The sequence below is a fragment of the Charadrius vociferus genome, unplaced genomic scaffold (assembly GCF_000708025.1).
Source record: "Charadrius vociferus isolate BGI_N301 unplaced genomic scaffold, ASM70802v2 scaffold163, whole genome shotgun sequence".
Lineage (NCBI taxonomy): Eukaryota > Metazoa > Chordata > Aves > Charadriiformes > Charadriidae > Charadrius > Charadrius vociferus.
The window spans coordinates 15,023,631-15,035,398 of record NW_009648332.1 but is presented as its reverse complement, the minus strand read 5'-3'; the positions used below and the strand labels follow the sequence as shown (position 1 = coordinate 15,035,398).

At 35.6% G+C, this 11,768-nt stretch overlaps 1 protein-coding gene across 1 annotated transcript in view; it reads left to right on the top strand.

Annotated features, from left to right (window-relative positions):
• Positions 1–11,768, top strand: part of EVI5 (ecotropic viral integration site 5) — a 70,074-nt gene that overhangs the window by 43,298 nt on the left and 15,008 nt on the right. The window contains exon 18 of the mRNA XM_009884741.1: positions 4,143–4,238. Coding sequence (XP_009883043.1) covers positions 4,143–4,238 — 96 coding nt within the window. The remainder of the gene's footprint in view (positions 1–4,142; positions 4,239–11,768) is intronic.

Sequence of the window (11,768 nt, the reverse complement as noted above, 5' to 3'; positions counted from 1 at the left end):
TTCAATAAATTAACTCAAGCTACGTGAAAGTAATTTAATTTTTCTTATGTCAATGGGGCTGCCTAGTAACTTGTGAGGAAGCTGGACCAGTTTGTAGCCAGAGCATATGAAAACATAATTTAATGGAACCAGAAACCATGAGATTTTAGGTATTTTAAAAAATTGAAAGTTAAAGCCAGATTCAGAATATAGAAGAGCCTTGAGCAGGGCAGTCAGCTCCCTTTTTTTCTTGGTGGTTTTACAGAAGATAGGTTTTACATCCTTTGTTCTTGAGGACTCTTACCATTTAAAAGGGTTGAGATTAATTTGTTTTAGCTGTGAAAGACTTGCAAAATCAGTCCATCCTGATAGCATGTGTTTTCCCGCACATCTGAATGGATCAACACTTGAAGCAGGAAACTAGTAGTAATAATAATAATATTAAGATTGACAAGAAAGGATATCATGAATGTCCTGAATGTGGGCTCCGGCCTCCCTGGCTGCTGGGGTTAGACCATGGAGAGTGTAGGCTTCTGTCCTTTGGGCAAGTAGCCCTCTCTTCCCCAACTCAAGTTATCCTTCAGTCTCAGTAGTTGAGCTTACATCTGCCCTAACTGGTTTTCAGGCTGAGGTGGCTGAGGCCAGACAAGACTTAATCCATACAAGACAGATTTCTTCCTGCCTGAGCGTAGAAACCTTTTAATATACTGTTGGACCCTCAGGAGAAATGAATTAATCTGTTCTCTCGAGGGTTATGATACCTGGAAGCAAAATGAAGGATGGCAGCAGTAGAACAGGCAGAATGGAAAACATGCCTCTCCAGAGAGGCAAATGAATGACAGAGGGCTAGTAGTTATTCCTGGAAGATTATTATCTTCAGTTGCCCTGTCAGTACATCAACTGACTGAATAAATGCAACAGCCATATCCTGCAGATAGTGGGCTGAAGATGAAATCTGCAAGAATCCATCAGTGTTATTGTTTAAGGTCCTTACCTTTTGTTTCAGTTCCATTCAGTACCTGTTGTATCTTCACTTTTCAATTTCTGTCCCACTTTCATGTCACTTGCAACCTAGCCAATTCCCTGTCCCTGAACTTAAAAGTCATAATCTGACAGATAAAACTACTCTTTATAAAGTAAATGTTTTGGCTCATTTGAAAAGTGTAAGCTTTTAGATGTATACTTATTTATTCTATAAATTAGATTATTTTTGTAAGAATTAAAAAATATTTTAATGCTATAGTGTCTGACACCTGCATGTTTTCAAGTGGTTTGCTACTGCATGCACCTGCATTAATGTCTTTTAAATAACTAAATTAATGTCATGATCAATTTGGCTTATTTAAAAAAAAAAAGTTGAATATATCTTTGCTGTTGCTCAGAGAGATGAACAGCAGCTATGAAGAAGGCTCTAATACCTTGTCCTAAAGCTTCTTACATCATCCTTGCAATTTACCCACTGTAGACAGAATTTATAGCTTACAGAACATGGGCTTATTTAGTTAGCTAGAAATAACTGATTTCTGTTGCAGCCAGTTAAAAGGATCGGCTTCTGACCTCTAGTGTTTTGAATGTTGCAAGAGGAAGTTACAGCATGACATTTCTTTGAAAAGTATGTTTGTAGAAAATGACATTGCAGGGTTCCTTATTTGTGCTAAAAGTATTTTTTGTGAATTTTCAGCTCTAAAAAAATCTGTAAGTTCTGAAAAGAAAACTGAAAGTTATTTGCCCTTCACTAATAATGTGCATCTTGCAAGCCACGGTTATGCCTTACCTACAGCTCGTTGGAGCTAGAATCAGTCCTTCCATGATCAAATTTACATGTCAAATCATTCTGCGCATTAACTTTACAGTGTTATTTATGGAATAAGGAGTAACAATAAAAACACTTAAATATAATGATAGCGTATAACTCCCAATATGGTATGTACTAACAGTTTTCAGCTATTTGTGCAGTGCCAAACTTAAGCTAGTACATTTTATTACTTCTGCTGTTCGTTTTTACCGACTTAACTTGGGAATGCCTGTTACATGTCATCTTGTGCACCCGTTTGAATGTAAGCTCAGCTGTTTATTACACTTTCATTTCAAAAGGGCCACAGTACCTTTCTTCTATTTATGGTAAAACCTTGCTTTACTCTTGCTTTTTGATACTATGGTGTATTGTTACATACTAATTTGGAGTCTATAGAACAAGAGGCTTAAATGGAAAAGTCAGGATTTCAAATGGAGGGAAATGACTTAGACAAGCGTTTCGCCCATATATTTCTGCTACCATGAATGATCAGGTCATTGTCGGGCATCTTAATTTCTTACAGCAATGAGGTTTTTTCTATATGCAGATGTAGACAGCATTATTTTTGGTCTGCAGGTTGTGTTGCTTCTGTTTTGGTTTCTCCAATACCAATAGTCATCCTAAAGAGAAATGATGGCTTGGGGTGGGGGTTAACCTATTTAGGATAGAACAATTAGTATGTTGTTTATATTAATCATTTCTGTGTTAATTTGAGCCATAGGTTGCCTTGGAAACTAGGTTCAATATAGAATGATGCACCACATCTTTTGCCTCTCATGTTGCAGATTTTGTGAATTAATAGTGAATATGACAAAGTTATTTTTTAAGTAATATTGTAATGCATACCTTACTGCAAGAAAAACAAAGTCTGAAATTAGAGAAACTGCTTTGAGATTGCCAACACTGACAGTGCTGAAGGTTGTTCTCTTCATGCAGCAAAAAGGTTTGGAAGGTGGTATATTGCCCCTCCCCATAATGTCCTGGTACACATTCTGTCCTGATGTTGATATTTCAGAGGGATGTTTGAAAAGAACCTCTCCATTAAAGCTTTTTGTCTTGTATTTTAAAGAATAGTTGACACCTTTCATTCTAAAAGGTATTTAAATTTGGTTTGCAAATGACTTAGAACTTGTCTGTTGTTGAAATTAACTGTTTGCTTTCTTATATTTAATATATATTTCTTATATTATATATATTATCATATATAAATATATTTTTATATATTATTATAAATATTAAATATATATTTCTTATATTAAATAAAAGTATAATTAAAACTTCGGCAAAATGAGGTACAGATAGAAAAAAACAGATATTCCCATTAATTACAATTGTAATATATTTGTTGTACGGGACTTACAGTCAAGGTAAAGATGTATATAAAATAAAGATGCTCTGTCCTGTAAAGCTGGTGGCTGCTTCAGAAATTACTCAACTGGAAAAAAAACCCAAACAAACAAACAAAAAAACCAACCAAAAAAACAAAACCCACCAATGCTGCTCTTAACTTGCTAGTAGCAAACTGAAGACATGGGCTGCCTTTGCCATCAAGGGTGGTTATTTCTCTCAGATCTGCCAAGTTTGGTTCAGTCACATTAAGATTCCCTTTAGAGACAAGCTGAAAGTTAGTGTTGCAGGCATTCAAGTGCAGATGACACCTTCCTGGGCATCTTGAAACTTAGGAGCTGCATCTGTTTGTGAGGGAAATCTTACATCCCTCTTCATCTCTGGCTTTTTTTACTTGCCAATTTTAATCTGTACCTCTCACAGTATTAGTGCTAGTGGACATACCTCTTTTCGCTTATGCTCTCCGGAACTCCTATGCGATAATTACCACAATATTTTATGTGTAACAACTTTTTTTTCTAGGGGAGAAAAAGCTTGTCATATGTCATGTTTCCCAGTGCATGTACTACAATGCAAAGAAAGAATGTTTTGTTTACTTGTCACTTCAAGACAAAGGGAAATTCCTTGTTACTAAGTGAAAACTTTACACTAGTGAAAATGATATACACTAAGATATGTTCCATATATTGATAGTATTCTGTAGGAATGCTTTACTAAATTGCACATGCAACTACATGTACATTGGATGCAAATTCCATGTGTGAAGCTTTATTAATTCTTCATGCTCCACCACAGAATCCTGCCCATATTATGGTTAGTATTGAGAAGGTCAGCTTGGTCTGAGCTACTGACATCCCTCGATACATGCTGTAACTTCAGCCAGATGAAAAATGCTGGGTGGTGTCTGTGAAGGCTTCTGTTCAAGACAGAAAAATGCAGACAGTTAAAATAAGATTATTTTTTTTTTAGTATAGTATATCCGTGAATAATTTGAATAAGATTCTTTTTTTAACCAAAACAGAAAGAAGAAGGAAAAATTCAAGGGCAGCTTAATAAATCTGATTCTAACCAGTACATCAGAGAACTGAAAGATCAGATAGCTGAGCTGCATCATGAGGTAAGTGATAAAATACTACTGTCTTTGATCACTTGCATCTTTGTCCTATTTTTCATTTAGAGGTTTTGCTTATCTAATAGTTCTTACAGCTTCAGTACCTGATTTTGCCACCATATGTTATTTTAAATGAATGCAATAAACCTAACTCTTATACATTAATCTTGCCCTTATCCTGGAATGTAAGAGAATAAAAAATTGCTTACTTATTTGATTTGATTTTAAATGAGATAAGCATTTATTTTCCATCTTGGGTTTTTTCCTTAATTTCATGAGTTGATCATATTTTACTGTGTTACATTTACTGCATTTGGAGCTGTGTGCATGAAAATAAGCCCCTTTGTCTTTATTTTCTACTGCTTTTAAGTCTAATTTAGTTAGAAACTAAACTGCATTTGTGCAAGTCTGAGTCCATGTGTGGATTTTTTTTGGCTCTTGCTGTTGTGAGGATGAATTTTACATGGTAGTACACTGAGATTGCTCAAAAGAAAAAGGATGTTTGCTTAATATCAGTTAACAGATTTTTATGTTTTAAACTGCCAAAACCTTCAACCTATGAAATTTCTGTCTTCGAACTTCCTTGCTCTAATAGTTGTAGTAATTTTCTGTTAGTTAAAAAGATCTGAAGGTGCTGAAACTGAAATGGCTTATGTAACTACTATGCTCACTGGCTCATTTCAGTTCGTCCTGCATTGTGAAGAAATGTCTTTACCTAATATTACGCTGTGTGCAAAATGCCCAGTCATCTTTGCATTGTAGTCTGCTCCTGTTTCCATACACATTCTAATACACAGGTCTGATAGTGCTGGTTAAAACTTTGGTATCATAGAGTAATGCAACCTAATTATTTGTTTGTTGCATTTTTGCTTTTGTTAAATAAACACATTCTTTATTGAAGTGTAGGTAGTGCTTTCATAACAGTCTTAGTGGATTCAACCTTTTAGGACCAATCCCTTGAGAATTATAACATAGTGGAGGATCTTGGAATGTTGTCTATGCTATAGATTGAGAATAGTCTCTAGGGCCATCAGTCCAGCACCTTTACCAATCATTAAGCTCACTTAAAAACAGATTTAAAAATCAATAACCTGGGGTTTTCCATTAAAGAACAATGAGTAGCTTGCTTTGTTCCTTATGAGAAAGTAAGTGGCTTGTAGAATTCCCAGGAAGCCAGGTATTTTGCATATTTTGCATTATGAATAAATAAGGCACTGTACTGACTTTTTTCCTCTGCTCAGTGTAGGTTTAAAAGGTAAGAAAACACTACTTTGGAGGAGAAGTAGAATTAATGTTGGAAAGCTGTTGCATAATTTTCTCTATACAAGCATTTGTCATGCCTGCCTGAGCAACTCAACTGTCATGAATTGATACGAATTGTCTACGTCTTTAAAGTATATAAGTTTATGAGAACAGGTTGGAATGAAAATGAGGTCCGTTAGCTCACAGAACAATGATAATTCTGAGTAATACCAGTGATTCCTAAATAGTTAAGCCTGGACAAATCTGTATTAGCATTTCAGTTTGACTGAAAGAAAATATCAGCCAGGGAGGACATGAATTTCAACAATAGTAGAGTTTGAGTAATTCCATGTAGAAAAGCACTCCTCTTCCAGATATGTGCTTTGTTGTGGCTTAATTCTTAATTTCTAAACTAGCTAAACACTATAGGAACAAAGTGTCTCATTCTAGGATAGATAGAAACAGTAGGAAGAAATTCTGTATGTAGCAGACAAATGCTACCTCGGCGGCATTTCTGAATGCTTCCTTACACAGTTTCTTAAAAGTCCTTGTTTACTAATGACTTTTTTCCCCTTACTGTTACATACCTATTTGTCTAGTTTTCAAATAAAAACTTTAGAAGAAAAGTGATACTTCATGCACAGTCCTTTATTTTGAGCATAACCCTCTGGGCAGATTTTGAGGTAATACAAGGTGAAGTCTGAAATGTATGTAGTATTTATAGGTAAATTAGTGCTAATAAATAATAATAGTCTTGGATTAACATAGCTGCTAAGTAAAAACTTTGCTTGCAATGTTTCCTGAAGCAGCAAAATCTGAATAAAATGGCAATAGGCAAATATGTTTGGCCTCAACTGCTAAATGTTAGGATTAGTATACTTTGGTCGATACCAATTAAATAAATCAACTTTTTTACGTCTGCACTGAAATGTCGTCTTCTGTAGATCCATTAATGACCATACTCTTAGCTTTTTGGCTCACTGCTTTTTGAGTCTACTTCTGCAAAAGCTAAAAGAAACGTTACAAATTTGCAAATTCATCTTCCTGAAGATAGGGTGATGGTATATGTGACATGCTGACCACAACCTCCAACATGTAAAGGGCACTGGTAAAGGAACAGAGATCTTGGTGACTGCATGGTTACCATCTAATATATTGTAACTGCGGAACTTTAAACTGGACATAAATTAATGCAGAATTTATACTTTAAGGTGTAGGGGTGGGATGGGTGTGTGTGAAACAAGATTAAATGTCTTTGCATGGCCATCAATGTTGATTCTGCTTACTGAACTTTTTTTTCTCTCCAGTACTGCTTTTTTACAAAAGTTCACATCAGACGAATTGCAGGTTCTCCTTCTGAAGGATGGAACAAAATAATGAACAGATTCTATATTGAATATAATTAGCTGCAAACTAAGTCCATGTTCTGGCCTTCTGATAAACACTATTTCATGTCTTTGTCCAGCAATCTGAATGTGTGTGTTTCTGTACCAGTAGAACCCAGAGGAGCTAGATACTTTAATTCTGTCCTGTGATATGATCCATCAGATGGTGATGGTATCAAGATGTGGCAACAACAATCCATCGTAATTGCAGAGTTCCAGTGAAAGGTCTACTGTTCCACCAGTGTTTGCAAGCCAGGCTAGTAGCCAGGGACAGGGCAAACCTAGGACACCAGTGAGGAACACCAGAGAACAGCAAAGAGAGGTCACTGTTGCTGCCCAGGGTGTAAAGCTGAATCCTCTCCACTAAAAGGCAGGGGGGGCAGTTACTATGGCACAGGTGCAACAGGCTGCTGCTGTGACACCTCTTCACTTTGTAGTGGAGGAAAGTTTGACACTCAGATTTCAGATACTTCTCTCGCACATTCCAGTGTGGTAATTTAAATCAGCTACGTATCAGAACTCTGCATATAAATTAAGCTGATTAATTTTATTTTTTAAAAGTTTTGTTTATACTTTTAAAAACTTCCAACTGATTGCCCTTTGTAATCTGAGTCTGTTGATAAATTTTGATCTTCCTTTTCTGAGCTGAAAATTTTACGTCTTGAATATTGTGTAGCTTGCAGCCTAAAGGATAAATTTCAGCTGCTTTTATTACTCATCTGGGAATAGTGATGCTACGGTCAGTCTTCAAATCGTATTATAAGAAGACTTATTCATAGCAAATTCAAGTTGTTGTGTTCCTGTTACTGAGTAAAAAGGCACATACTGGAAACTGGTAGTATGGCATCCAAAAGTGAACCAATTAGGCACATTGCTATTAAATGTACAAGGTAAATTACACAGAAAAAGATTATGCCTCTCTTCTTACCTTTCAAATAAAGTAAAATAACTATAAATGAAATTGCTATATTGGATTTTTGGCATGTTCTAACAAAATACCTGCCTGACTCCTCTAATACCGAACCATTGGGTTTCTGTAGTATGGTAAGCTGAATTGTATATTGACTACTTCACAGTCAAATACAAGTTTTAAACTTGTATTTGAACACTTCAGGAGAGCAAACAGGCAAAAGCTGGAGCTTTGAGAACATTGTAACAAGACTTGTGTTGTAGACTTCTGCTCTGTGCATACTCTACTTGTATGGAACTCATTCTTTGCATGAACTTCAGTAACAAAATATGGGTTAGAATAAAAATATTTAACATAATTTACGTTATTATGTAAAATGCTGAATTCATACTTAAATTCCTCAGTGCTGCCATAACTTCGCTCAGAGTTCACATACATGTAGAATAACTATTATTAACTTGCAATTTTAACTTGAGTAAATATGTCAGTAATTTTTATGGTCACTCCCTAGAAAGTTATTGACAGTTATCCTTTAATCTTTTACATAACCTATCAACATTTGAAGAACAACTGGTGGGTAGTGAAAGGGGACTCAGACTGCAGTATTTCTAGTTAGCCAATAGCTAATCCTGTTAAAAGTTGTGTATATTTAGTGTCAGATTAGTGATGCACTTCCTTTCCTCCTTATTGGCTGAGTTGCTTTATTGGCCACAAAGTTGTTAGATGCTTATGCCTTACGGCTTTATTGTTGAGCACTGAAACTAGTGTGAAAACCTGAAATTTTGAGGATTGTCACAGATTCAAACAGGAAGTCATGACACAAACTTCTTTCAGAGCTTTTAATATGCACTGGACTTAGACACTCTGCCTTCTCAGAAATTTGTGTCCCATTGTCATTTGTTCTTTTAATTGATTGAAATCTTTCCATCTTTCTTCCTTCTTCCATTTTCCTTCCATTCTTAAAGCTATCTCTACAGCATTCTTGACTTCTAGCTTAGTAGGATTTTAACCTAAAATGCTTTTCAGTTGCACAGCCCCAACAGGCTGCAGCTTCTGTGAAGCAACTTTTGTTGTTCTTGTCAGTAAGTACACAAGCTTTGTTGCTCTGTCTCTGGCACAAGAGAAATAAGGTCTGGTCAGCACTGTACTCTGTCATTTGACCATACAGTTAATATACTTTAACTGATGTAACATAAATGGCACTGCAAGATTTGTACCATGGGTTATGTATGTCTCAGGCTGCACAAGGAGTGCTAGTACTTTGTAGAAGTTGCCTTTGCTTACACATTGAAATGCGAAGTGAAAGCAATTTTTGTGAAACACACTTACTATTCAAGAGAGTACCCCACTTCAGTAGGTAGTACTGAATTAAAGCAGTTACTGTAGGTGGAAAAGAATATGTAGAAAGTTTGGATTGTTAGGAGTTTCCATTAAGTAAAGTTGAAGAAAAACTGACTAAGATAAATCTTGAATTAGTTGTTACTCATTTCAACATAAATCACATACTGGGGAAGAAAAAGGGAGGAGGTTCTTTGTAGTTTGCCACTCTTTACTTTTAATTCAAAATGAATGGAATTAAATGATTTATAAACTGCTAAAGTTCTGCATTTCATGCACTACCCGTCTGTTCATGCAGTCACTTTATATATATTATACAGCAGCTGTCTCTGCTTCCTGTTGGATGTTGCAAGGCTTGTATGTGTTACCTAGATTACGGGAGTGGTACAAAAGATTAGAATTGACATGCTTACCCACAAACTACACTGGCAGACCACAAGACACCTTTGGAGACAAAAGCAAGTGGTTTCCAGTCTTACAGACTTTGTGATTTAGGACTGAAGTGCTTAAGTTTGAATTGTATTTCAAGTGAAACTTCATATCGTTTGTCTTTGTCATACTGCTAGCTGATTTTTTTGTGTCTCTTGGAATGCTTTAATGAGTTTGATTTGCTGTTAAACTTCAGTTTCTTACTTATATTACTATAGTATTTCAGCTGTAGGTTTGTTTTAATCTTATGACAGTTTTCGTATTAAAAGCTAAATTCTCCCTAATATGTATTCAAGTCCACAAAAGCAAGTAGCCCCTACAATTTGGGATTGCACAGTGTTATTCCATAAGGTGGTTATTCAGCTGCATATTGGCTATCTGTGTTAGGGGACAGTGTCCTGGTTTGAGGACACTAAAACATGACAGACAGTTTTATGACTGGGAGAAGCAACATACAGAAACTTAGTGCTTCCTTCACTTAGCTTGCATTTTTTTTCCCTTAGAAAGCAGGAGTATGGATGTTGAAGATAGTTCTTTAAAATCCATTCTTAACAACATTTTCCTATACCTGAGGGATCTAGAAGTTGTTTTTCTCTCAGAAGCACTTGAAAAATAATCAGAGCTTAGTGATGATTTTTTTTTTCTTTTTTACAAATTATTTGGCATTTTTGACATAAAAATTATTCCTTATAGTCCTGGCACCTTTTGCTTTTGATTTTTACTGGGATGATACTGGGATGTTTCTTTCATCTACCTCTTGCCATTCCCAGGAGATACAAAAAAACTGACTGAGTTAGGACTTGACTGAACTAATGCTAAAGGCATAATAAACACAAAGCTACCAGGGAAGGTAACTGAAGCAAAATAGCAAGTTTTGAAATAAACTGACTTGTTTCTTTGTGCCTTTGCTTTTGCTTCTCATACTGTTCTAGCTGTTGTCTAGTCACCTTCAGCAGCCAGTGCAATTTGTGACCTTAAGGAGGAGGATCAGCTAATTCCTACTCACCTACTTTTGGTATCTAGATAGTGTTAGTAAATTGAAATGGTTGGGGTTTTTTTCATCCAAGGTATTTTGAAGGGGGGGGTTATAAAATATTCAAACTATATGTGGGATGAAGATGAGTAGGGAGCGTTTGTTTACTTCTCTTCCAATGTAAGAATTAGAATCTTCAAATGAAACCAGAGGTGCATTGAGAAAACACTAGAGGATATGATTTTTGCAAATTTCAGAGATTAAGTTCCTTTAGATTTAAAATTGTTCTACATACTGAAATCCATGTTAATACAGATTGAAAAAAAAAAAAAACTAAGTTCATGGGGAAGGAAAACCCTGGAGATGCACAGATGTCACACGTATAACTGAAAAATGGGCTACTTGCTGGAGTTTAAGAACAACATTCTGGAAAAGCACCACTACATATTTGACTATTGTTACATTCTTTCCCAGGCATCTGCTATTGACTGATGTCAAAGACAGAATACAGAGCTAGGTTTCTCCTACCTGTTCCTCTGTAATGAGATATACTCTTAACAAATAATTCCTTGAAATATTTTGAGAGGAAGCAAGGATGAAATTGTTTGCTAATGTGCAAAACTTACGCATGTGTTTTCAGTATTTGAATGAAAAACAAAATCCTGATGTTAGTGTGGCACACTGTTCCAACAGTTAGGAAACCCTCTGCAAACTGCCCACATTAAGGCTAATTCAGCATGGCTGATGGAAAAGAACAAGATGACAGATAACTGGAGCATTGTTATTCTGCCAAATTAATTTCTGAAGCTTTTAAAAGACTATAATGGTAACTTTAAGTGAAATTATGATGATTGAATTCTGGCATATTGACAATGCAGATAAGGGGATTTTTCTTAAGTATGTCCCATTTTCACTATCTGAAAACTTGATGGCTAGCCAAAGTAGTGACCAGTAGTTTACTACTCTTTCATTCCAACATACATATAGTTTGTCTAGGAGTGGATCTGATATTATATTTTAAGAACCTAATGCAGTCAGTAGAATTCTGATATAGGTGTTATCTCATAGTCTGATCTTGCTCCTGGCGAGCTAACAGTTTAAGATTGGCTTAATGAAAAGAGATCTGAAAGTTGGAGATTAAATACTATGCTTTTAAAAGATTTTGCTTCTGTAAATAAAATTCAAGACACTTTAAGTAATTGCGGATAAATAATGCATAAGTTATGACCAAAGGAGTAATTGGTAATATGGCTGAATTA